Source organism: Phaseolus vulgaris, chromosome 10, assembly GCF_051622355.1.
Source record: "Phaseolus vulgaris cultivar YP4 chromosome 10, ASM5162235v1, whole genome shotgun sequence".
Lineage (NCBI taxonomy): Eukaryota > Viridiplantae > Streptophyta > Magnoliopsida > Fabales > Fabaceae > Phaseolus > Phaseolus vulgaris.
Window position 1 is genome coordinate 6,187,850 of NC_143507.1, and position 26,795 is coordinate 6,214,644.

The window sequence follows — 26,795 nt, forward strand, 5'->3', positions numbered from 1 at the left end:
ACGATAAGTGGGTATGGAAGTAAGGAGAGACATCAAATTATACGGTTAAATCAGCATATAGAATCTTAAAGGGTGAAGTAGAGGGGAAAGGCAAGTCCATGTACGAGAATTTTGGAGAATTAAGGCACTGCCTTCAACATATACCACAACTTGGAGGGTTTTGGAAAATAAGATTAATACAAAGGTTAATTAGAAAGATGTGGGATAGTTATGGTGAGTAATATTTGCAATATGTGTGGGAGGATGATGAGACAATGTCATTTATTTTTTAAGTGAAGAGTTGTTTGACTAGTACGGATATGTTATTAATATATGTTGTGAAATATAATGGGCAATGGTTTATTGGATTATGAAGGAAAGAAGAATTGTGGTAAGTTATACAGTTTATGGTTGAGAGGGGTGGTTTGATGCAGGTACGTGCCTAGTACATTGTAGCAGTGAAGGTATGAACATTGTAGCAGGATTGGTGTTGGTGGATCAAGTGCTATCAACATGGTGGCCATTTGAGAAAAGAAAGGGCATCGAGGATCATATGTTTCAATGGTTTTTTCTGGTGAGGAACTTGTGCAGCAGGCTCAAATCTGACTCACTATTTGGCACAAAGTTGTTTTCATTATTTGAAAAACTTTTGGTATAAAGAATGGTTAATTAGATGTATCTGTTAATTATGTCCTGCTTGAGTCTTGCTGGTTTTCGCTTCTCCTTCACTGGTTTCACTAGATGGATGGGGTTGTGTGGGTTATGACTCACCTTTATTGTTATCTTGGCATTAATGGGAGGTTACTTGCCACACTAAATTGCAATCAATGGGAGGTTAATTGCCACAATCAATTGCAATCAATGGGAGGTTAATTGCCACAATCAATTGCAATCAATGGGAGATTAATTACCATTAATTGTATTTATTATTGTTGTCTCCTAGAACCACTATATATAGTGGCTTCCTTCAAGCAATGTAACACACAACATACAGCAACACACACTTGCTTCCTCTCTCTTTTCCTATACTCTCTATTTCATCTCTTGGGTGTAAGTGTTTAACCCATATATAAAGAGGATTTGTTTTGGGGCTATTTATCTATTAGCTAGAGAGGAATTCATTGTACTCCCAGTACCATTATAGTGGAAGTTTTGGCTCTCTCGCCGGTAGTTTTTTACCTCTATTTAAAGGGGTTTTCCACCTTAAAATTCTGGTATCATTCTCACTTTACTTGTTACTTTAATTTCTCATAATCTTTGGTTGAAATTATCACGCTTCCGCACACGATATCCCTACAAATTGGCATAAGAGCTTTTTCGATAATTCAACCAGGATCTGTTGTTCAATAATGTCGAAATTGGATATTGAGAAATTTGATGGTAAAATCAACTTTGCTATCTGGCGAGTCCAGATGCTAGCTGTTCTCACTGAATGGTTTAAAGAATGTTCTGGCAGGTAAAATGATGAGACCAACCACTATGACGGAGGAGCAGTGGGATGAGATGGATGAAAAGGCATTGTCTGCAATCCAGTTATGCTTGTCCCGTGAGGTGTTGCGTGAGGTCATCAACGAGAAAAGTACAGCAGGCATATGGAGTAAATTGGAGTCTATATACATGACCAAAAGTCTTGCAAAAAAACTCCAGTTAAAGGAGCGACTCTTTACACTCCGAATGTCTGAAGGTACTCCCATCCAATCTCACCTTGAAGAATTTAATTCCATCATAATTGATTTGGAAAATTTGGATGTTAAAATTGATGATGAGGATAAAGTCGTTCTACTTATTGTTTCTCTATCACCCTCGCATCGACAATTCAAAGAAATTATGTTATACGGTAATTATCTTACCTTAAGCTTTGATGATGTCAAGACTAATTTACTAGCCAAAGAAAAATTTGATACTCAAATTCATTCTGAAAGTTCTGGTGAAGGATTAGTAGTTAGAGGGAGAAACCAAGAGAAAGGTAGGAACAATAAATATAAATCTAGGTCAAAATCTAGAGGCAAGAACTCCAAATATTGTCGTTATTGCAAGAAAAAGGGACACGAGATCTCTGAATGCTATAAATTGAAAAATAAGCAAGATAGAGAAGATAACTAAATGGTAAACAACCAGAAAAATTTGCCGAAGCTAGTATTGTTGAAACTAAATCTGATGGGGATTGTTTTGTAGCTTTCAACACTGAACAAAGGTCTAAAAATGAATGGATTCTTGATTCTGGTTGTACTTTTCACATGTCTTACAATAGAGATTGGTTTACCACATATGAACCAATTTATAATGGTCTTGTTTTGATGGGAAACGATGCTCAATACAAAGTTGTTGGTGAAGGAACAATCAAAATCAAGACACATGATGGAATTGTTAGAACTTTAACAGGTGTCAGATATGTCCCTGAGTTGAAACAGAATCTCATTTCCTTAGGCACCCTTGAATCTCATGGGTGTAGATACTCAGCTGAAGGTGGAGTTTTAAAAGTGTCTAAAGGAGCTCTTGTGTTACTAAAGGCAATTCGATGTGATAGTTTGTATGTGCTGCAGGGTTCAACAGTTACAGGTTCTGTAGCTGTTGCCTCACCCAACAAAGATAACACCAAGTTGTGGCATGAGATTAGGTCACATGAGTGAGAAGGGAATTCTAATCCTCAAGAAGAAGGGTCACCTTGGTAACCACTGTACTGGAAAGGTTGATTTCTGTGAACATTGCATTTTTGGTAAGCAAAAAAAAGGTTAGTTTTTCTAAAGCCATACACAGAACCAAAGGTACTTTGGATTATATTCATTCGGATCTTTGGGGTCCGTCAAAAGTTCCCTCCAGAGGTAAATGTCGTTATATGATGACAATTATTGATGATTTCTCACGAAAACTGTGGGTGTATTTTCTCAAACATAAGAATGAAGCATTTTCCACTTTTAAAGAGTGGAAATTATTGATTGAGAATCAAACTGGCAAGAAGATAAAGAGGCTAAGGACAGACAATGGCCTTGAGTTCTGTTCGAATGAATTCAATGATTTCTGCAAGAAGGAAGGCATTTCTAGACACTTCACCATCCCAAGTACTCCACAACAGAACGAGGTTGCAGAAAGAATGAATAAAACTATCCTGGAGAGAGTTCGTTGCATGTTCTCCCATTCTGGTTTGAGCAAATCTTTTTGGGCTGAAGCAGCTTCAACGACATGCTATCTGATAAACCGCTCTCCTAACAGATCAAATGATTGCAACATTCCAAAAGAAGTTTGGTCAGGTAACCCTGTTGATTATTCTAATCTTAAAATATTTGGTTGCCCTGCTTATTTTCATGTAAACGAGGGAAAATTAGAACCTCGTGCTAAGAAGTGCATTTTCTTGGGTTATGGCTCAGGGGTTAAAGGTTATCGTTTGTATGACCCAGAATCTCACAAAATAATTCACAGTCGGAATGTGACCTTTAATGAAAATGCTATGCTCTCTTCTGTAAAAGATACTGTCATTTCCTCAATTGATACAGGTGGCCAGGAAGAGGCTCGAGAGAAAGTGGAGTTTGAGATTAAAACACCCGCTCATGAGGAAGACGTTCCCAATTCCTCCAGTACCCAAGATGATCAAGTCATTACTATTGATGGTACAAGTGAACATTTGAGTCCACATGAGCAATGTCCACCTAAACGACGAGGATTACCACAGTCGTGGTCTATGGCTCAAGAACTTCCACAACAGAGACCAAGAAACCAACTCAAAGATTAATTGCAGAATTTGCCAACATTGCTTATGCTTTAACTATTGCACAAGAGATGGGTGAAGAAGGTGAACCCAATAATTACTCTGAAGCTATCTCTGGTGACGACTAAACAAAGTGGATTGCTGCTATGCAAGAAGAAGTTGAGAGTCTTCTAAAAAACGAAACATGAGAATTGGTGAAGTTACTAGAAGGAAAACGAGTCATTAGTTGCAAGTGGATCTTTAAGAGAAAAGAAGGGATCCCTGGTGTTGAGAGTACAAGGAATAAAGCAAGATTTGTTGTAAGAGGTTTTGTTCAAGAGAGAGGTATTGACATTAATGAAGTATTTTCTCCTGTTGTTCGTCATACTTCAATACGTATATTACTTGCTTTAGTTGCCTTGTATGATTTGGAGCTGGAATAGTTAGATGTGAAAACTGCTTTTCTTCATGGTAATCTTGAGGAAGAGATTTACATCCAGCAGCCTGAGGGCTTCGTTGTTCCTGGAAAGGAGGACCATGTATGTCGTTTGAAGAGATCTCTCTATGGCTTGAAGTAATCACCAAGACAATGGTATAAGAGGTTTGATTCTTTCATGATTGGACATGGATACTCCAGAAGTAGCTATGATAACTGTGTTTATTTTCAAAAGACATCTGATGGGTCATTTATATACTTGTTGTTATATGTTGATGACATGTTGATTGCCGTAAGAGATAAATCTTTAGTTAACAAGTTAAAGGCCCAACTTAGCAGTGAATTTGATATGAAAGACTTAGGTCCTGCCAAGAAAATTTTGGGAATGGAGATCAACAGAGATCGACTAGCTGGAAAACTTTTTCTATCACAAAAGAAGTATGTTCTTAAGATGCTTGACAAATTTGGAATGCGAGATTGCAAAGTTGTTAATACTCCAATTGCCACCCACTTCAAGTTGTCATCAGATCAGTGTCCAAAACCAGACGAGGACAAAAGACGCATGTCACATGTCCCGTATTCAAATGCAATTGGAAGTCTCATGTATGCAATGGTATGTACTAGACCTAATTTAGCTTATGCTGTTAGCATTGTTAGCAGGTTCATGCATAATCCAGGCAAGGCACACTAGGAAGCCGTTAAATGGATACTTCATTATCTGAAAGGTTCTCCAGATCTTGGTTTGGTATTTGATCAACATAGAGCCGATCCCGGAGGAGCAGTTGGCTATGTTAATGCTGACTATGGTGGTGATTTAGATCGGAGAAGGTCACTTTCAGCCTACATTTTTACCCTATGTGGGTCTGCTATCAGTTGGTATTCTTCACTTCAAGCCATTGCGGTTTTGTCCACCACTGAAGCATAATATATTGCTGCTACAAAAGGAATGAAGGAGGCTATATGGCTTCGAGGCTTGGTAAGTGAACTTGGTCTTCAACAAGATGTTCTTGTTATATTTTGTGATAGTTAGAGTGTTGTCCACTTGACCAGGAACAGTAAGTATCACTCAAGGACCAAGCACATTGAAATTAAACACCATTTTATCCGAGACATTGTTGATACAGGAGATATAATTGTTGAAAAAATTCATACGGCCGAAAATCCTGCAGACATGTTGACCAAGCCACTTCCATCGGCTAAGTTCGATCATTGCCTGAACTTAGCTGGTATTATCCATACTTAATCAAGGCTTCATCTTTATTGTGGAGATTTGTGGGTTATGACTCACCTTTATTGTTATCTTGGCATTAATGGGAGGTTACTTGCCACACTTAATTGCAATCAATGGGAGGTTAATTGCCGCAATCAATTGCAATTAATGGGAGGTTAATTGCCACAAACAATTGCAATCAATGGGAGATTAATTACCATTAATTGAATTTATTATTGTTGTCTCCTAGAACCACTATATATAGTGGCTTCCTTCAAGCAATGTAACACACAACATACAGCAACACACAACATACAGCAACACACACTTGCTTCCTCTCTCTTTTCCTATACTCTCTATTTCATCTCTTGGGTGTAAGTGTTTAACCCATATAGAGAGGATTTGTTTTGGGGCTATTTATCTATTAGCTAGAGAGGAATTCATTGTACTCCCAGTACCATTATAGTGGAAGTTTTGGCTCTCTCGCTGGTGGTTTTTTACCTCTATTTAAAGGGGTTTTCTACCTAAAAATTATGGTATCATTCTCACTTTACTTGTTACTTTAATTTCTCATAATCTTTGGTTGAAATTATTACGCTTCCGCTCATGGTATCCCTACAGGTTGGTTTGGTAGCCTTGTGTTACTTTTTTATTGTAGCCTTACAGCTGCTGGTTTGGTTTCCCTTTGGATCACAACATCATGCTTTTTTTAGTTTTCATGGGTTTGCAAGCATAAGCTATAGGTTTTCTATGATTATCTTTTTTTTTCTAAGTTCGATTTTAACATGATTGAAACATTCTTGAAATAGTTTATATTTATTAATTTTTACTTGGATAAAAACTTTATATATGAAACATAAAAGCCTAATCAATAAAAAGTACACATTTGTAATTTTTAACCATTAGCGGTATTTGTCTACATGGTTATTTTTTGAATTTTTTAAAGATTATATTTGGACATATCAAATGAATATGCTAAAAATGAAAAAAATTGACAAAAGAAACATCGACAAAGCAAATACAATAAACAGTTCAATTCAAGTAAAGCCAAGGAAGCACAATCTGAGGAGTGAGAAACAGGGTAAAATAAGTATGAATCTCGTAACTATGAACTATACTCAAAGAAATACAAGGAAAGGATTAGAAAAAATAAATTGCAATGAAAGACACAAGGATTAATTCCATAACTCAGTTCTCAAAAAAACATAAATGACTTACTAGAACTCACATTAGAGTTTTCTTTATGAATTTAAGGAGAGATTTTTTCTTTGGTACAGGCTCCTTTTCCAAGTCATTTGATTCATCACATATCAAATAGGCAGTTGTGTTCTTGACCACCAATCCATTACCAAAACTCACAAAAATCTCCACCTTGTCTCCTGATCCTAAATTTGACATTATGCCCGGCCAATCTTCATCATTAGAGGAAATTACCGTGCCATGGTTGTGTATTTGGCATGTGCAATTCGTGTAATTAACAATTAAGACAGTAGTAAGTTTAGGTTCAATGATTTTGGAGGTTGATAAATAATCAACACAGAAAGCCATTCCCTTCACGACACGATCTTGTGGCACAGTTAAAGAAACAGAATGTCCATCACCCATATGGGCCAACCAATAAGGATCATTGTCACCTGGGAGAGAAACATCACATGACTCACTGCTTGCAAATACCTGTTTCATGTCATAAACAAGGGCATGTTTAGTTAAGCAAAAATGTTATACATGATTAAAACAAATCTGGTTCATAGTTTTGTTGTGTATACATCCCCATCTCTTCTTTAGTGATTTAGTCTGTTTTTGTCTCTTAGTTTATATTTCTACGATCAATGGGAATAAAGCAATCATGAAGCTAGTAAACCAAGAAAGTGGAAATAAATTTGGTAGTAGATATTATAAGCATAATGCCTTGCTTGGTTGATTACTAACATCAGATACTTTCATTAGGAATATATTATGATCTCAGAAATAATAGCTAAAATGATGGTTAAGGTAATAAACACAAGGAAAACTAGAAGAACCTTAGGTATGTTATCGCTTACAGTATTGAAGAATTCTTTGTATCTTCCAACACCAGTCAGAAAAGACTTGAGGTGATTCTTTGAAATTGCTGATTCTGTATTATTTCCACCATATTCGACCACTGTAGTTTTTACTTGTTCAGATAGATGAAACTCGGCGTCACATTCCACCAGAACAGTTCGGAGATTCGCGAGGCTTCTAAGAAATGGTGCAATATCATCCCAACTATTATCCTCCATATCCATGAAGGGATGAATATAAGATAGGGGATTCATTGTTGGCGACATCCGAGACCGAATGATAGAAGGAAAAAGATTATGTGACAATCCCTCACTTCCACGTAGGGATATATATCCAATGATTTTTGGGCTTACAATTGTAAAAGGCAATTGTTTCATAACTGTATTTTCAGCCATTAGAGTTATCAAGGATTTCATTCGTACTATATCTTTTTCCATTAGGTCAATCTTTAAACAACCAGATAGAATCAGAGTTTTTAAACATTTCAGCTTATATATCTCTCTGGGGAGATTGCTTAGACTTGTACAGTCCTTCAAATTTAGCAGTATAAGATTGCAGAGACGTCCAATAGATCGGTGTACTTTGCGCAATCTTGGACAATCTTTGAGAATGAGCTGTTCAAGACTTGGTAGTCCGGAAAAGTGAGGGGTTTCTCTCAAGTACTTGGAGTGACTAAGATTAAGGATTTTTAGCCACGCCAAAACCTTCATAGTTTTGATAAAATATTAAGGAAGTAAATGAGAACGAAATAGTTATAAGTGAAAACAAATAACAATTTTAAAAGAGAATGGCACGTGATAAAAACCTGGGGTTCTTTCCAAAGGAATCGAAGAAGACTGTGTTTTACATCAATGGCTATTGCATCATGCAGATAAAAGTCGTTAGGTAGATATTCTGAAGAAAACCCTCGCAAACTGATCCATCTTAGTTTCTTAAGATGGTAATCTCTACCTAATTTCAGCAGTCTTGATGGGTCGCTTACATGTAAAGGATAGCTTCCGAAGAAATCTCTTCCGGTAGGCAATCTCTGAATGATTTTTGTGCCCTTAGATGAAAAGAGCTAAGAAAAAGAAATATATTGCACATGAGATTCCAAAAGGAGTTTAAAAAAGCATAGATAAAGGATGTTCTTACCGTATTCTCTGACAGTGAATATCTTGCGTCTTTATCAAACCACAGTTTACTGTTCTTCTCAGGTTCCTTTCCTGAAATTTGACGAATAATTTCTCTTCCCATTTCTCGTAGCAATGGATGCATTATTAATTTGTTGTCCTTATTAATTTGTATGAGACTATGCTTTATGAGAACTCTTATTCCACTATCAGCGTCTATTCCACAGCCATTTAGGATCTTCGTAACATAGCTTCTGCTCTTACCAACAAAGGAACAACATACATCAAGAAATAAATCTTTTTCCATTTGATTGCGTAAACGGTCGAAACTTATTTTCAATTTCCTTTGAAGATCGTGCTGGGGAATATTGTCTAATCGTAACAATACTGAATTCCATTCTTCTTTCGTCCTTTCATATAAATAACTTCCAATGACTTCAAGAGCTAGAGGTAGTCCTCCACAATAAGAAACTACTCTTTCTGCAAGTACATGGTATTCTTGTTTTGGTTTTGCTTCTCTAAATGCGTGCCAACTAAGAAGCTCAAGGGACTCGTTTGCGTTCATTAACTTTACCTGAAAAACAGAATCAACTTCATATATCCTCGGTAGGTTTTCAGGTATTGTTGTAATGATTATTACACTTCCTCCTCCGAACCAATGACGGTATTCCCATAGTAGTTCTCTATTAAACTCAGGCACATCGTCAAGTACAATGAGCACCCTTTTCCCAGAAAGTCTTTCCCGAATCATAGTTCTTCCCATCTCAAAGCTATCTATCTCTACCTTTGATTTTAGGACATCTGAAAGGAGTTGTTCTAGTACACGAAGATCCCCTCTTATTCTGCTAACTTGTCCAATATCTTCAATGAAACTTTTCTCCGTGAATGTATCATGAATTTGATGGTAGATGGCTTTAGCAAGGGTGGTTTTACCAGATCCTCCCTGTCCACATATCGCTATCTTACAAACTTCCGTAGATTTGTATTTGATAGTTCGAATCAGGTCCTCCATGTGCGATTGTAATCCAACTGGAAATTTGGTAGCAGACAAGACTGGTAAATTAAGAACGGTCTTAACAATTTCGTCCACTAGTTCAGCATCACTCCTTCAATTCAATAGCAATTATAGAAGAAGTCATGTATTACAAAACAAAAATCAGAAGCTTAAATAGTTCATTTGGTGAGTGATTTACCTGTAATTGCTCTCATTCCATCCAAAGAAATTTGCAGCTTTGGTGAGTGCGTGGCTCCACCTGGATATGGCATGCTCCAGTTGTTGTCCTGAGAATGTGTGTTGTGCCGTTTCTTTGAAGGCTTTACCAAAATCAGCCATCTGAAGACGTACATCAGATGGCTCAATTTCGTAATAAATGGGCAGAACATGTCGACAATAAGTTTCGTGCCATTCAATGATTTGATGGAGTTGTTGAAGACACCAAGCAGATTGAGAATAGGATTTGGTGAAAACAACAATTGCTACACGAGAGAGATTGAGAATAGGTTGTTGGATGTGAATTGGGTGGAGTGCATTGGGGTGGTGAAGGAAAGTGGTGAAGCCAACAGCAGAGAGAGCAGAATCGAGATGAGAAACAAATTTCCTTTGGATGTCTTCTCCATTAAAGTTTATGACCACATCGTACATCAGTGGGATTTTGGATGATGAAGAGGCCAATTCCATGGAAGGTCAACGGTTAGAAGAAGAGAGAACAAAAATGCAACACAGTCAAGACAGAAAACCATTCAAAGAAGACAAAGATTAATACATTTATTTTTCATAGTCCTGGAAGCTCGTGAATTGCAGCACCCATTTTTACTTTAGAAAAATAATATATTTACAACTTGTTATATTATACAACCTTCATTTAAAAAAAAATATATATTTTCATTATTTTATAAAAAACAAAAATCTTAGACAAAAAAAATAAGATTATATAATAGAACAGGCTCTCAATATATCAATATTATTTACTTTAGCCATTTAAGAAGTTAGACCAACACCCACTCTGAACCAAAAGAAAAGTATTACACTATTTTTTTCAATTATATTCTCTTTTTTTCTAAATTTACCTATTAACTTTACTTTTTATTTAAGAAAGCATTATGTTATCTCTCTTTTTCTGTTAGGCACGTATCTCTTTAAATTTTAAAAGAATAAAAAATAAATTTTCTTTCCCTATTAACGTATATTTAAAGAGGCCACTGTAATAATGAAAGAAAAATAGAAAGTATAAATACAATTTAGATAAACGTCACTACATCTGAATTTATTTTTTAAATAAATAAAATAAAAGAATTGGACGTCAGTTTACTAAAATTTATGAAGTTTATTATCAATTACTAAAAATACAAATGAGGTGAGTGTAATTGATTTTATTAAGAAGACAAAGTAAAAGTAATTTTCCCTTTTATTTGAATACAAAATTATATGGCATATTTTTATAACATTATTTCAATATCATTATGTTAAATTATTAAACACATTTTTATTGGAAATAAGCTGAAATGGATGACAAGTTGTTTAGCTAAGTTTACATTTTTGGTAAAGGATTGTCGAACTTTATGGTTGAAATTGAGTGATGATCTCTACATTCAAATCCGTAAGAGTTAAGAATGAATGAGCAAATAAAAAAAAAAATATTGAATTAAATTAAGAATATTCTCCCAGGTGATATTTATAAAGTTTTGAACCTATAACTTATTTCAATAATGACTACTAAGCCGATTGTTAGGAAAATGTGGAGTGATTACTTTTCAAGTACTAGAGATATAAGTTGTACTAGTTAGTTGTCATGGTTATGGGTGGATATTAACTGCTATATATTTTCCTATACTAGGTAGTACAAAACATTTTCTTTTTTTTTCTTCATTTATAATCACTTGGAATTGTAGTTTGCTGGTCTAGTATGTCTAAACTCAAAAAAAAAAAAAACATGAAAAGTTATCTCATTTTAACTTTTGTCTTCGTGTCATTTAGTTATTCTCCTTTATGAAGCGGCGTTCTCCATATGTGTGTAGTCGGTGGTCGCCGAAGTTATTTGAAACGGCGTTCTCCATATGTATGTAGTCGGTGGTCGCCAAAGTTATATAAGGTCAACAGAATCGCCGGTCGTTGAAACGACGATCTCAATGCGTGCGTAGTCGGTGGATGTCGAAGTGATGCAAAGGTTAACATGATCGCCGGTCGACGAACGGCGATCTCCATGCGTGCGTAGTCGGTGATCGTCGAAGTTATGCAAATGTCAACATGATCGCCGGTCGAGGAAGTGGCGTTCTCTATATGGGTGTAGTCGGTGGTCGCCGAAGGCAATGTGCATGGGTAACTCGTCGCGTGGCGAGGTGAATGTAGAGGGCCTCGGTTTTGGGCGTCTCGAGTTGTATGTTGCTTAAGGTAACCTGTTGGCTGTTTTTTGAGTATGGTTTTCTCACTTTAAGGTTGCTCTGCCCCAACCATAAAGGAGAGTCTCTTTTGTAGATGATATAGGAAGTCCACTTCTGGGTTACTGTATATGGGTTGGGATACTCCTGAAGTATCCCTTAATTTTATTTATTCATTGCTTATAAAAAAAAACAGTTTTATCCTCTCTTTTTGTGTTCCTCAAAGTTTGGAATGACCATGTTGATTGCTCTAAAATCATTAAAGATGTTTAACAATGTTCTTATTTGAGTTATTCCACATTTAACTTGTGACAAAAGCTCAAAAGTGTCAAGGTGGCCTTGAAATGTTGAAACAAAAGTGTGTTTGGTGATGTTAATAAAATTTGTTCTTGATAAACAAGTTGTTCTTATTGGCATTCAAAATAAATTGTGGCACAAAGTGATTGTGTTTTGGCTGACTTGATATCTTTATGATCTAACTTTGGCGTTAGATATACAATAAAAACTTTGGCAAGTGAAAGCTTGTGTTGTTGGTACAATGATGGTGATAGAGGTACTAATTTTTTTTCATGTTATTTTTAAGGGTGTTTCTTTCTACATTCTAACAACTTTTTCTCTGCACCTCATATTTTTTTAAAACTTTGTTTTACCTTTTAAAAATGACTTTTAAATTACTCTTTCTAAAATGTTTTGGAACATATTTTTTGGAACAATTTTATGAATTTCGGATTTACCATTTTAGAAGTAAAAAAAATTAGTCCCCTAATAGATTTTTTGTTTTCTGAATTTCCTATTCCGAAAACACCTTTTATTTACCTAACACTTCCTATTTCGAAATCATCCAAAATTGTCTAAGAGTAATTTAGGTATTTCAAAAAAATATAGGATATAGAAAGAAACACCCTGCTTTTAAATATAGAAGGGTCGTCACATTTCAATGTTGGTTGAGTATAATATTATCTTGACTGAAAAATAACAAAGTGATTCACTTATTTGCATTGGCACTAATCATAATTTGATTGCTATGAATAGTTTTGTGTACTCTTATGGTTTCTAACTTTGGAAATGATTTAATTACTCTTGATCCTACTAACGAAGAGATAAAGATTCTGATTTTCAATCTTAATGTTGTTCTTTGTCTTTTTTGGAGGTTTCTTTTTTAAAACTTACTAGGATTTAGTTTGCAATAACAATTATAAAGTTATCAAGTAATCTTTCTCTCAAAATTGGATCTCCCTAATAAGAACTCTAGTGTTATCTCTCTTTTTTCTTAAGTGTTAGGCGTTGAGAATCTTAAAAGACTTTCATATCCTAAAACTATTACTAATTTTTGTTTTAAAATCATTACTAAATTTTTGGCCGATAGACTAAGTAATATTGCTAGTTGTATTATGTACCCTCATTAAAATAGTTTTGTTAAAGGAAGGTGAATTAGTGATAGTATTTGCATTGCCTCCAAGGGTATTAATATGCCCTATTCTAAAGCTAAAGGAGTAATGTGGCCAATGATATAAAGAAGACTTTTTGACACTCTCAATTGGGACTTCCTACTCTCTATTTTGCATAAATTTATTTTCATGATAAGTTCTGCAACTGGGTTAAAACTATTTTGCACTCGACATTTAATGGTGGACTGGTTGACTATTTTACTTTCAGGGAATCAAAGCTCACTACATAGCCGAAAGCCACAAACAAAATTGAAAAGATTGGACAAAGCTTGTACTTTGGTACCAATTTTTGAACTGCACTATGCATGAAATGTGCAAAATTCTACTGCAGCAACATAAATTCTTCAAATTGGTAGTGCAGCAAAACTGCACTATTCTAATTTCTTATGCAGCAAAATATTTCTAATAAACCACGGTGCCATTACCTTAGTATAAAGGATGAAGCTACGGAGCTTCTTATGTTGAAACAAAAACAGAGAATACATAGCATATAGCAAGGCGAAACACATAACAAATTATCGAACCGCAGCTATCTTTATTTCATAATGTAATATCTTTTAAGAGGATTTCTGAATGAGATATTATATGCTAAAAAGGGAAAAGAATTGACAAAAGTAACAACGACTAAGTAAATATAATAAACAGTTCAAGTAAAGTTAAGGAAGCACAATGTGAGGAGTGAGAAACAGGGTATAATAAGTATGAATCTCGTAACTATGAGCTATACAAAGAAAAACAAGGAAAGGATGAGAAAAAATAAATTGCAATGAAGGAGATAAATGACTTACAAGAACTCACATTAGAGTTTTCTTTATGAATTTAAGGAGAGAGTTTTTCTTTGGCACAGGCTCCTTTTCTAAGTCATTTGATTCACTACATATCAGATAGACAGTTGTGTTCTTAACCACCAAATCGTGACCAAAACTCACAAAAATATCCACCTTGTCTCCTGATCCTAAATTTGACACTATGTCAGGCCAATCTTCATCATTAAAGGAAATTACCGAGCCATGGTTGTGTATTTGGCATGTGCAATTCGTGTAATTAACAATTAAGACAGTACTAAGTTTAGGTTCAATAATTTCCGAGCTTGATAAATAAACAACACACAAAGTCATTCCCTTTACGACACGATCTTGTGGCACAGTGAAAGAAACAGAATGTCCATCACCCTTATGGGCCAACCAATAAGGATCATTGTCACCTGGGAGAGAAACATCACATGACTCACTGCTTGCAAATTCCTGTATCATGTCATAAACAAGGGCATGTTTAGTTAAACAAAAATGTTATACATGATTAAAACAAATCTGGTTAATAGTTTTGTTGTGTATACATCCCCAGCTTTTCTTTAGTGATTTAGTGTGTTTTTGTCTCTTAGTTTATATTTCTACGTACGATCAATGGGAATCAAGCAATCATGAAGCTAGTAAAGCAAGAAAGTGAGATCTATTTGGTAGTATAAGCATAATGACTTGTTAGTTGATTACTAAAACCAGATATTTTTAGATGAAGTCGTGGTGCTAAAAGTTCAGTATTGTAGTTTCTACAAGATACTTAATTATGATTATTTTAAGTTCTCTCAAATAATAGCTAAAATGATGGTGAAGGTAATAAACAAAGGGAAAGCAAGGGAAGAACCTTAGGTATGATATCGCTCACAGTATTGAGGAATTCTCTGTATCTTCCAACACCAGTCAGAGCATACCTTAGGTGATGCTTTGAAAGCACTGATTCTCTAACATTTGCACCATATTCGGCCACTATGGTTTTTACTTGCTCAGATAGTTGAAACTCGGCATCGCATTGCACTGAAACACTTCGAAGATTTGTGAGGCTGCTAAGCAATGGTGATATTTCATCCCAATTATTATCTTCCATATGCATAAAGGAATGAATATAAGATAGGGGATTCATTGTTGGCGACATCCGAGACCGAATGATAGAAGGAAAAAGATTATGTGAAAATCCCTCAAATCCACGTAGGAATATATATCCAATACTTTTTGGGCTTACAATTGTAAAAAGCAATTGTTTCATAACTCTATTTTCAGCAATTATAGTTATCAGGGATTTCATTCGCACTATATCTTTTTCCATTAGGTCCATCTTCGAACAACCAGATAGAATCAGAGTTTTTAAGGATTTCAACTTATATATCTTTCTGGGAAGATTGCTTAGATTTGTACAGTCCTGCAAATTTAGCAGTAAAAGATTGCAGAGCCATCCAATAGAAGGGTGTACTTGTCTCAATCTTGGACAATCTTTGAGAATGAGCTGTTCAAGACTTGGTGTTCGATAAAAGACAGGGGTTTCTATTAAATACTTGGAGTGACTAAGATCAAGGACTTTTAGCCACGTCAAAACCTTTAAGAACATAGTTTTTGGTATATTAGAGAAGAAAACGACAAAACTAAATAGTTATAAGTAGAAACAAATAATAATTTTAAAAGAGAATGGCACGTGATAAAAACCTGGGATCCTTTCCAAACGAATCGAAGAAGACTGTGTTTTACATCAATGACTATTGCATCATGCATATAAAAGTCGTGAGCTAGATATTCTGAAGAAAACCCTCGCAAACTGATCCATCTCAGTTTCTTAAGAAGTCTTGATGGGTCTCTTGCCTGTGAATGATCGCGTCCAAATAAATCACTTCCAGTAGGCAATCTCTGAATGACTTTTGTGCCATTAGATGAAAAGAGCTAAGAAAAAGAAATATATTGCACATGAGAAAGCAACCACTTTCAAAAGAAGTTTCAAAAGCATAGATAAAGGATGTTCTTACCGTATTCTCTGACAGTGCATATTCTGCATTATTATCAAACCACCACAGTTGACTGTTCTTCCAAGGTTCCTTTGTTGAACTTTGATGAATAATTTCTCTTCCCATTTCTCGTAACAATGGATGCATTCTTAATTTGTTATTCTTATTAATTTGTATGAGACTATGCTTTATGAGAACTCTTATTCCACTATCAGCGTCTATTCCACAGCCATTTAGGATCTTCGTAACATAGCTTCTGCTCTTACCAACAAAGGAACAACATACATCAAGAAATAAATCTTTTTCCATTTGATTGCTTAAACCGTCGAAACTTATTTTCAATTTCCATAGAACATCAAGCTGGGGAATATTTTCTAATAGTAACAATACTGAATTCCATTCTTCTTTGGTCCTTTCATATAAATAACTTCCAATGACTTCAAGAGCTAGAGGTAATCCTCCACAATAAGAAACTACTGTTTTTGCAAGGAAATGGTATTCTTGTTTTGGTTTTGCTTCTCGAAATGCGTGCCAACTAAGAAGCTCAAGGGACTCGTTTGCGTTCATTAACTTTACCTGAAGAACAGAATCAGCTTCATATATCCTCACTAGGTTGTCAGGTCTTGTTGTAATAATTATTACACTTCCTCCTCCGAACCAATGACAGCATTCCCATAGTAATTGTCCATTAAACTCAGGCACATCGTCAATTACAATGAGTACCCTTTTCCCAGAAAGTCTTTCCCGAATCATACTTCTTCCCATCTCAAAGCTATCTGTCTTCACCTTTGTTTTTAGGACATCTGAAAGGAGTTTTTCTAGTAAACGAAGATCCCCTCTTATTCCGCTAAATTGCCCAATACCTTCAATGAAACTTTTCTCTGTGAATGTACCATGAATTTGATGGTAGATGGCTTTGGCAAGGGTGGTTTTGCCAGATCCTCCCTGTCCACATATTGCTATCCTACAAACTTCCGTGGATTTATATTTGATAGTTCGAATCAGATCCTCCACTTGGAATTGTAATCCAACTGGAAATTTAGTAGCAGACAAGACTGGTAAGTGAAGAACAGTCTTAACAATTTTGTCCACTAGTTCAGCATCACTCCTTCAAGTTCAATAGCAATTATAGAACAAGTCACGTATTACCAAAATTAAATCACAAACTTAAAATATGCGTGAGTGATTTACCTGTAATTGCTCTCATCCCATCCAAAGAAATTTGCAGCTTTGGTGAGTGCGTGGCTCCATCTGGACATGCCATGCCTCAGTTGTTGTGGTGAGAATGTTTGGTGTGCAGTTGCTTTGAAGGCTTTTCCAAAATCACCCATCTGAAGACGCACATCAGATGGCTGAATTTCGTAATAAACGGGCAGAAGATGTCGACAATAAGTTTCTTGCCATCTAATGATTTGTTGAAGCTGATGAAGACACCAAGAAGATTGAGAATAGGATTTGGTGAAAACAACAATTGCTACACGAGAGAGATTGAGAATAGGTTGTTGGATGTGAATTGGGTTGTCTGCATTGGGGTGGTGAAGGAAAGTGGTGAAGCCAACAGCAGAGAGAGCAGAATCGAGATGAGAAACAAATTTCCTTTGGATGTCTTCTCCATTAAAGTTTATGACCACTTCGTACATCAGTGGGATTTTGAATGATGAAGAGGCCAATTCCATGGAAGGTCAACGATTAGAAGAAAAGAGAACAAAAATGCAACACAGTCAAGACAAAAAACCATTCAAAGAAGCCAAAGATTAATACATTTCTTTTTTATAGTCGTGGAAGCTCATGAATTGCAGCACCCATTTTACTTTAGAAAAATAATATATTTACAACTTGTTCTATTATACAACTTTCATTTAAAAAAATATATATATTTTCATTATTTTATAAAAAACTAAAATTTTAGACCAAAAAAAAAAGATTATATACTAGAACAGGCTCTCAATATATCAATATTATTTACTTTAGCCATTTAAGAAGTTAGACCAACACCCACTCTGAACCAAAAAAACGTATTACACTATTTTTTTCTAATTATATTCTCTTTTTTTCTAAATTTACCTATTAACTTTACTTTTTATTTTAGAAAGCATTATGTTCTCTCTCTTTTACGTTAGGCACGTATCACTTTAAATTTTAAAAGAATAAAAAATAATACATTTTCTTTCCACATATATTTAAAGAGGCCGCTGTAATAATGTAAAAAAATAGAAAGTATAAATACAATTTAGATAGACGTCACTACACCTGAATTTATTTTTTAAATAAATAAAATAAAAGAATTGGACGTCAGTTTACTAAAATTTAGGAAGTTTATTATCAATTACTAAAAATACAAAATGAGGTGAGTGTAATTGATTTTATTAAGAAGACAAAGTGAATGTAATTTTCTCCTTTATTTGAAATACAAAATTATATTGCATATTTTTATAACATTATTTCAATGTCATTACGTTAGAATTATTAAACAAACATATTTTTATTGGAAATAAGATGAATTGTCAAGTCCGTAAGCATTAAGAATGAATGAGCAAGTAATGAAAAAATATTAAATTAATTAAGAATATTCTTCAAGATAATATTTATAAACTTTTGGACATGTAACTTATATCAATAAGTGTCATTGTTATCAGATATTAGGTGTGGAGTGGTGTCATTGTTATCGGATATTAGGTGTGGAGTGGTTATTTTCCAGTACTAGAGATATAATTGGTACTAGTTAATTCTCACCGTTGTGGGTGGATATTAACTGTTATATCTTTCCCTATACTACGTAGTAAAAAAAAAATCTTCATTTATATTCACTTGGAATTATAGTTTGCTGGTCTAGTATGTCTAAACTAAAAAAAAACATGAAAAGTTATCTCATTTTAACTTTTTTTTCATCTAGTTTGCTCATGTTATTTAGTTATTGTAGGGATATCGATCGTGTGTGGAAGCGTGATAATTTCAACCAAAGATTATGAGAAATTAAAGTAACAAGAAAAAGAGAATGATATCAGAAATTTTTAGGTGGAAAACCCCTTTAAATAGAGATAAAAAATCATCGGCGAGAGAGTCAAAACTTCCACTATAATGGTAATAGGAGTACAATGAATTCCTCTCAGGCTAATAGATAAATAGCCCCAAACACAAATTCTCTCTATATGGGTTAAACACTTACACCCAAGAGAAAAAATACAGAGTAGGGAGAAAGCAAGTGTATCTTGTTATTTTGTTGTGTGTTACATTGCTTGAAGGAAGTCACTATATACAGTGGTTCTAGGAGACAACAATAATAAAAACAATTAATGGTAAGTAATCTCCCTTTGATAACAATTAATTATTGTCGTAAGTAACCTCCTTTGATTACAATTAATTGTAGTAAGTAACCTCCCAATTAATTGTAGTAAGTAACCTCCCAAATGAAAAAGGTAAGTCATAGCCCACAAATCTCCACCTTGACTTGCCTTTGACTGGAACACTCTCTCGGCATGAAGCCTTGATTAAGTATGGATAATACCAGCTATGTTTAGGCAATGATCGAACTTAGTTGGTGGAAGTGGCTTGGTCAACATGTTTGCAGGATTTTCGGCCGTATGAATTTTTTCAACAATTATATCTCCCGTATCAATAATGTCTTGGATAAAATGGTGCTTAATTTCAATGTGCTTAGTCCTTGAGTGATACTTGTTGTTCCTGGTTGACGATCTCTGTTGATCTCCATTCCTAAAATTTTTTTGGCAGAACCTAAGTCCTTCATATCAAATTCACTATTAAGCTGGGCCTTTAACTTGATAACTAAAGATTTATCTCTTGCGGCAATCAACATGTCATCAACATATAACAACAAGTATATAAATGACCCATCACATGTCTTTTGAAAATAGACACAATTATCATAGCTACTTCTAGAGTAGCCATGTCCAACCATGAAAGAATCAAACCTCTTATACCATTGTCTTGGTGATTGCTTCAAGCCGTAGAGATTTCTTCAAACGACATACATGGGTCCTCCTTTCCAGGAACAACGAACCCCTCAGGCTGCTGGATGTAAATCTCTTCCTCAAGATTACCATGAATTTTATTTTATTTTATTTTTTTTATCGGCATTTTTATTCAAGATTACCATGAATAAAAACAGTTTTCACATCTAATTGTTCCAGCTCCAAATCATACAAGGCAACTAAAACAAGTAATATACGTATTGAAGTATGACGAACAACCGGAGAAAATACTTCATTAAAGACAATACCTTTCTCTTGATCAAAAACCTCTTACAACAAATCTTGTTTTATTCCTTGTACTCTCAAAGGGATCCCTTCTTTTCTCTTGAAGATCCACTTTCTGTTGGAGGCAGTGAAGCTTACTTGGTGAAGTGAATTCTGCGTTTTTTCTCATGGTTTCCTGTTCGTGTTTTTTTTTTTTTACGTTTCTTCTTGTATATCTATTGAGTTTTGGGCCTTTCAGTTCTGTATCTTGGGCTAAAGCCCAACCTATTGTATTGTGTAATTTATATATAACGTGCACCATACAATGTAATAACACATATAGCAGTTTTATTTTTAAGAAACAATATCATCTTTGAAGGATTAAGGCACTGCCCTTCAACACAACCACAACATGGAGGATTTTAGAAAATAAAATTGTTACAAAGGCCAATTTGAAAAAAGATGTAGGATAATTATGATGAGTAATATTTTCAGTATATGTGGGGAAGAAGATGAGACAACATGTAATATATTTTTTAAGTGTAGAGTGGTTTGCCTAGTACGGGGTGGTATGTTTTAATACGTGTTGTGAAATAAAATGGGCAATGGTTTATTGGATTATGCAGGAAACAAGAATTGGCAATATTTTAAAATTAGACATAAAAAAATATAATCATTGTAAATAACGAGAAATGAAATCAAACTTTGTTTAATTTAGTCTTTAAGGGATGAGGCTACGGTGCTTCTTATGTTGAAAAATACGAGAATTTCTGAATGCAATATTATATGCTAAAAAGGCAAAAGAATGGACAAAAGTAAAAACTACAAAGCAAATACAATAAACAGTTCAAGTAAAGCCAAGGAAGCAAGAACTGAGAAACAGGTAAAATGAGTATGAATCTCATAACTACGAGCTATACTCAATGAAAAACAAGGAAAGGATCAGAAAAGATAAATTGCAATGAAGGACACAAGGATTAAACAGCAGCTGTCTTTATATCATAATGCAATGTCTTATTTTAAGAGGATTCCTATTGAAATATTATATGCTAAAAGGGAAAATAATTGACAAAAGTAAAATCCAGAAAAAAAAAAATACAATAAACAGCTCAAGCAAAGCCAAGGAAGCACCACTGAGGACTGAGAAACAGGGTAAAATAAACATGATTCAAAAAAGAACATAAATGACATACCAGAAAAGTCACATTACAATTTTCTTTATGAATCTAATGACGGAATTTTTCCTTGGCTCACCATATATCAGATAGACAGCTGTGTTCTTAATCACCAAATCGTGACCAAAATTCACAAAAATCTCCACCTTGTCACCTGATCCTAAACTTGACAATATGTCATGCCAATCTTCATCATTAAAGGAAATTACTGTGCCATGATTGTGTATTTGGCATGTGCACTTCGTGTAATTAACAATTAAGACAGTACTAAGTTCAGGTTCAATGATTTCGGAGGTTGATAAATAAACAACACACAAAGCCATTCCCTTCACGACACGATGTTGTGGCACAGTGAAAGAAACAGAATGTCCATCACCCATATGGGCCAACCAATAAGGATCATTGTCACCTGGGAGAGAAACATCACATGACTCACTGCTTCCAAATACCTGTATCATGTCATAAACAAGGGCATGTTTAGTTACATGATTGAAACAAATTTGGTTAATAGTTTTGTTTTGTATATATCACCATCATTTTGCATTTCTATTTTTGTCTCTCTTAGTTTATATTTATACGATCATTGGGAATAAAAAAACCATGAAGTAAACAAGTAACTGGAAAACAATTTGCATGTACTTAGGCTAAGCATAATCACTTGGTTATTTGACTATTCAACTAAAATACTTTTAGATGAAGTCGTGGGGCTATAGAAGCGAAGGGTGCTAAAAGTTCAGTAGTGTAGTTTCTACTAATACTTCATTAGGATTATTTTATGTTCTCAGAAATAATAGCTAAAATGATGGTGAAGGTAATAAACAAAGGGAAAGCTAGAGAAGAACCTTGGGTATGCTATCGCTCACAGTATTGAAGAATTCTTTGTATCTTCCAACACCAGTGAGAGAAGACCTGAAATTATTCTTTGAAATTCCTGATTCTGTAATATTTGCATCATATTCGAGCAATATAGTTTTTACTTGCTCATATAGTTCAAACTTGGCGTCACATTGCACCAAAACACTTCGAAGATTTGCAAGGCTGCTAAGCAATGGTGAAATATCATCCCAACTATTATCCTCCATATCCATGAAGGAATGAATATAAGATAAGGGATTCATTGTTCGCGACATCAGAGACCGAATCACAGAAGGAAAAAGATTATGTGATAATCCCTCAAATCCAGGTAGAAATAAATATGCAAAGCTTTTTGAGCTTACAATTGAAAAAGGCACTTGTTTCACATCTGTATTTTCAGAAATTAGAGTTATCAAGGATTCCATTTGCACTATATCTTTTTCCAATAGGTCAATTTTGGAACAACCAGATATAATGAGAGTTTTCAAAGATTTCAACATACATATCTCTCTGGGAAGAGTGCTTAGACTTGTACAGTCCTTCAAATTTAGCAATATAAGATTGCAGAGACATCCAATAGATTGGTGTTCTTGGCGCAATCTAGGACAATCTTTGAGAACGAGTTCTTCAAGACTTGGTAGTCTCGAAAAGTCAGGGGTTTTTGTCAAGTACTTCGAGTGACTAAGATTCAGGACTTTTAGACACGCCAAAACCTTCAAGAAGATAATTTTTGATAAAATATTAGAGACCGTAAATGAGAAAATGAAATAGTTATAAGTGGAAACAAATAATTATTTTAAAAGATAATACACGTGATAAAAACCTGGGGTTCTTTCCAAACGAATCGAAGAAGACTGTGTTTTAAGTCAATCACTATTGCATCATGCAGATAAAAGTCGTTAGGTAGGTATTCTGAAGAAAACCCTCTCAAACTGATCCATCTCAGTTTCTTAAAATGGTACCTCAGAATCTCCAGCGAGTTTCAGCAGTCTTGATGGGTCTCTTACCTCTGAAGGATAGCGTCCGAAGAAATCTCTTCCGGTAGGCAATCTCTGAATGACTTTTGTGTCCTTAATTTCAATGTAGCACATGAGAAAGCAACCACTTCCAAAAGAAGTTTCAAAACCATACATAAAGGATGATCTTACCGTATTCTCTGACCATGAATATCTGTCATCCTTATCAAACCACCACAGTTGACTGTTCTTCCCAGGTTTCTTTGTTGAAATTTGACGAATAATTTCTCTTCCCATTTCTAGTAGCAACGGATGCATTCCTAATTTGCTGTTTTCTTTAACTTTTATAAGGTTACTCTTTATGAGAACTCTTATTCCACTATCAGGGTCTACTCCACAGCCATTTAGGATCTTCGTAACATTGGCTCTGCTTTTACCAACAAAGAAACAACATACATGAAGGAATAAATCCTTTTCTATTTGATTAGCTAAACCGTCGAAGCTTATTTTCAATATCTGATCAAATTTAAGCTTGGGAATTTTCTTTAATTTTAAGAGTACTCTATTCCATTCTTCTTTGGTCCTTTCATATAAATAACTTCCAATCACTTCAAAAGATAGAGGTAGTCCTCCACAATAAGCAACTACTTCTTGTGCACGGAAATTATATTCTAGTTTTGGTTTTTCTTCTCTAAATGCGTGCCAACTAAGAAGCTCAAGGGACTCGTTTCTGTTCATTGGAATCATCCGAAAAACAGAATCAACTTGAAGCATACTCGGTAGGTCTTCATCTCTCGCTGTAATGATTATTACAGTTCCTTCGCCGAATCGTGAACTACTTCCCCAGAGGTCTAATTGGCCATACTTATTCAAATCGTCAAGTACAAGAAGCACCCTTTTCCCATAAAGTCTTTCCCGAATCATAGTTCTTCCCATCTCAACGTCACTTATCTCCACCTTTGTTTTTAGTACATCTGAAAGAAGTTGTTCTTGTAAATGAACATACCCTCTTGTTTGACTAACTTGTGCAATATCTTCAATGAAACTTTTCTCCGTGAATGTATGATGAATTTGATTGTAGATGGCTTTGGCAAGAGTGGTTCTACCCGATCCTCCCATTCCACATATCGCTATAGTAAAAACTTGGGTGGATTTACTTTTTATGGTTAGAATCACATCTTCCACACGGGATTGTAATCCAACTGGAAATTTTGTAGCAGACAAGATTGGTAAATGAAGAACGATCTTAACAATTTTGTCCACTAGTTCAGCATCACTCCTTCAAGTTCAATAGCAATCAAAGAAGAAGTCATGTAGTACCACCATAAAATCAGAAGCTTAAAATACGGTTGATTGAGTCAGTGTTTTACCTGTGATTTCTCTCATCCCATCCAAAGAAATTTGCAGCTTTGGTGAGTGCGTGGCTCCACCTGGACATGCCATGCTCCAGTTGTTGTCCTGAGAATGTTTGTTGTGCAGTTGCTTTGAAGGCTTTTCCAAAATCACCCTTTTGAAGACGTACATGAGATGGGTGAATTTCGTAATAAACGGGCAGAACATGTCGGCTATAAGTTTGGTGCCATTTGATGATTTGTTGAAGCTGATTAAGACACCAAGCAGATTGAGAATAGGATTTGGTAAAAACAACAATTGCTACCCGACAGAGATTGAGAATAGGTTGTTGGATGTGCGTTGGGTTCACTGCATTGGGGTGGTGAAGGAAAGTGGTGAAGCCAACAGCAGAGAGTGCAGAATCGAGATGAGAAACAAATCTCCTTTGGATGTCTTCTCCATTAAAGTTGATAAGCACATCGTACATCCGTGGCAGATTTGATGATGAAGATGACGATTCCATGGAAGAAGATTAATCTTTGCAGCACTAACCTGGTTTTTTTAATATAATTATCTTTTCTCCCACTCTTTTTGGTTCTTAAAACAAAAGTTAAATGTTTTATGGTATTTCAACTTTGTTTTCATCAGCACTTTTTGTTTTATTTTAGCTTATAATTTTTTATGTAAATTTTGATACACAATATTTATATAGGTGCCGACCAAAAAAAAATTATATAGGTTATTTTATCATAAAATTTGCTTTTAGACTCAAATGAGATAATAAGTTCACAAACAACTGTAATTTTAACATCTTTTAACATTATTACTTTACATTTGAAGAGTTGACTTCAATTCCTTTGATGGAGTTCTCTTCTTCGTCGTCATCATCTTCATCCTTCTTAAAATCAGAATCCAGTTCATATACGATGTGTTCATTAACTCTTGGGGAAAAGAAATCGGTAGAAAGTTGGTTTCTCATCTCCATTCTCTCCTTTTACAAGCTCAAGTCAAAACTTTGATTAAGGAGGAGAATCTGCAGGAGGGAATGGAGCTGGAAGAACACATGCAAGCAATAGCAGCCTCTAAGATTGCAATAATCGTTTTCTCCAAGTCATACACTGAATTTTTACCTGCTGTCTTCTTCAGCTTGAAAAAATCATTGAATGCCACGAAACTTTTGGCCAAATAGTTCTGCCCATATTTTACGAGATTGACCCATTAGACGTACGCGATCAGAAGGATGATTTGGGAAAAGCGTTGGAAGAAGCTGCACACAAAAGCTATTCAGGAGAGCAACTGGAACATGCATTGTCTAGGTGGAGGTGTGCACTCACCACTTCTGCAGGTATTAGTGGTTGGGATGTCAAAGATTTCAGGTAAACAAATGAATTCTTCGTACTTTGTTTGAGACTGAATGAAGCATATGTTAAGGTTGTGATTTACTTTAATGAACTAGCAAGAAACACAGTTGCTTATTGTGGAGGACTACCACTAGCTCTTAAGGTCCTTGGTTCCTTTTTATGTGATAAGACAATGAAAGAGTGGGAAAGTGTATCGTCAAAACTAAAAATAATTCCCATGGATCAAGTTCAAAACATATTGAAAATAAGTTTCGACGGTTTACGTAATCACATGGAAAAGGATGTATTTCTTGATATATGTTTTTCCTTTTCGTAAAGAGGCTATGTCACATATACTAAATGACCGTGGACTACATGCTGATATTGGAGTAACAGTTCTCATAGAACGTGGTTTTATAAAAGTCGATAAGAGTCGATTATGGTTTCAGATGAGGTAAAAGATGTTGAATAAACTTTAATGTAATTTGTGGGTTTTAAAGTTAGAAGTTACTAGAAAAGAGTAGAATGGGAGTTTGGATATGTAAAAGGTCAAAAGTTGTGAGTGGGATTTTAATTATGTTGTTAGTGGGGTTTTAAGGTCATAATGAAGATTTTTCTAGAAGAGCTTCCTAAAGCCTATAAATAGGATGCTCTCTCAATCGTAATATGCACCAAAGAAAGAAATACAATAGAGAGAAATTCAAAGAAGAGTGTTTCCTTTAGAAAAAATTCAAGTGTGAGTGATTGTCTGTTTTTTTACAATTTGGTATCAAGAGCCAATGGCGAATGTGACGGGTCAAAACCGCTACCACGGTTAACGAATGCGACCAGATATGACATTTGGAGCATTCAAATGAAAGCTCTTCTCGGTTCTCAAGATACATGGGAGGTG

The 26,795-nt window shown here is 35.0% G+C and overlaps 2 protein-coding genes and 2 pseudogenes across 5 annotated transcripts; 1 reads left to right on the top strand and 3 right to left on the bottom strand.

Annotated features, from left to right (window-relative positions):
• Positions 1-6,315: 6,315 nt before the first annotated feature.
• LOC137819397 (disease resistance protein RUN1-like) lies at positions 6,316-10,244 on the bottom strand. Of its 2 annotated transcripts, none has more exons than XM_068623231.2 (5): positions 9,656-10,244; positions 8,485-9,491; positions 8,156-8,410; positions 7,350-8,054; positions 6,316-6,981 (listed from the first exon to the last, which is right to left on the bottom strand). In XM_068623231.2, exons 1-5 carry the CDS (start codon positions 9,843-9,845, stop codon positions 6,532-6,534), a joined length of 2,607 nt encoding a protein of 868 aa, XP_068479332.2. In that variant the 5' UTR covers positions 9,846-10,244; the 3' UTR covers positions 6,316-6,531. The 2 variants fall into 2 exon arrangements, with proteins under 2 accessions (XP_068479332.2, XP_068479330.2); XM_068623229.2 differs by having other exon boundaries at positions 8,485-9,568.
• Positions 10,245-14,025: 3,781 nt separating this feature from the next.
• On the bottom strand, positions 14,026-17,792 carry LOC137819044 (disease resistance protein Roq1). 2 transcript variants are annotated; one of them, XM_068622766.2, is made up of 5 exons: positions 17,244-17,792; positions 16,074-17,083; positions 15,760-15,990; positions 14,927-15,652; positions 14,026-14,529 (listed from the first exon to the last, which is right to left on the bottom strand). In XM_068622766.2, exons 1-5 carry the CDS (start codon positions 17,314-17,316, stop codon positions 14,080-14,082), a joined length of 2,490 nt encoding a protein of 829 aa, XP_068478867.2. In that variant the 5' UTR covers positions 17,317-17,792; the 3' UTR covers positions 14,026-14,079. The 2 variants fall into 2 exon arrangements, with proteins under 2 accessions (XP_068478867.2, XP_068478864.2); XM_068622763.2 differs by having other exon boundaries at positions 16,074-17,160.
• Positions 17,793-21,222: 3,430 nt separating this feature from the next.
• On the bottom strand, positions 21,223-25,397 carry LOC137818299 (disease resistance protein RPV1-like; annotated as a pseudogene). The gene is made up of 4 exons (XR_016516223.1): positions 24,602-25,397; positions 23,099-24,510; positions 22,263-22,988; positions 21,223-21,869 (listed from the first exon to the last, which is right to left on the bottom strand). The product of XR_016516223.1 is annotated as a disease resistance protein RPV1-like (transcript).
• On the top strand, positions 25,397-25,943 carry LOC137818773 (TMV resistance protein N-like; annotated as a pseudogene).
• Positions 25,944-26,795: the final 852 nt, after the last annotated feature.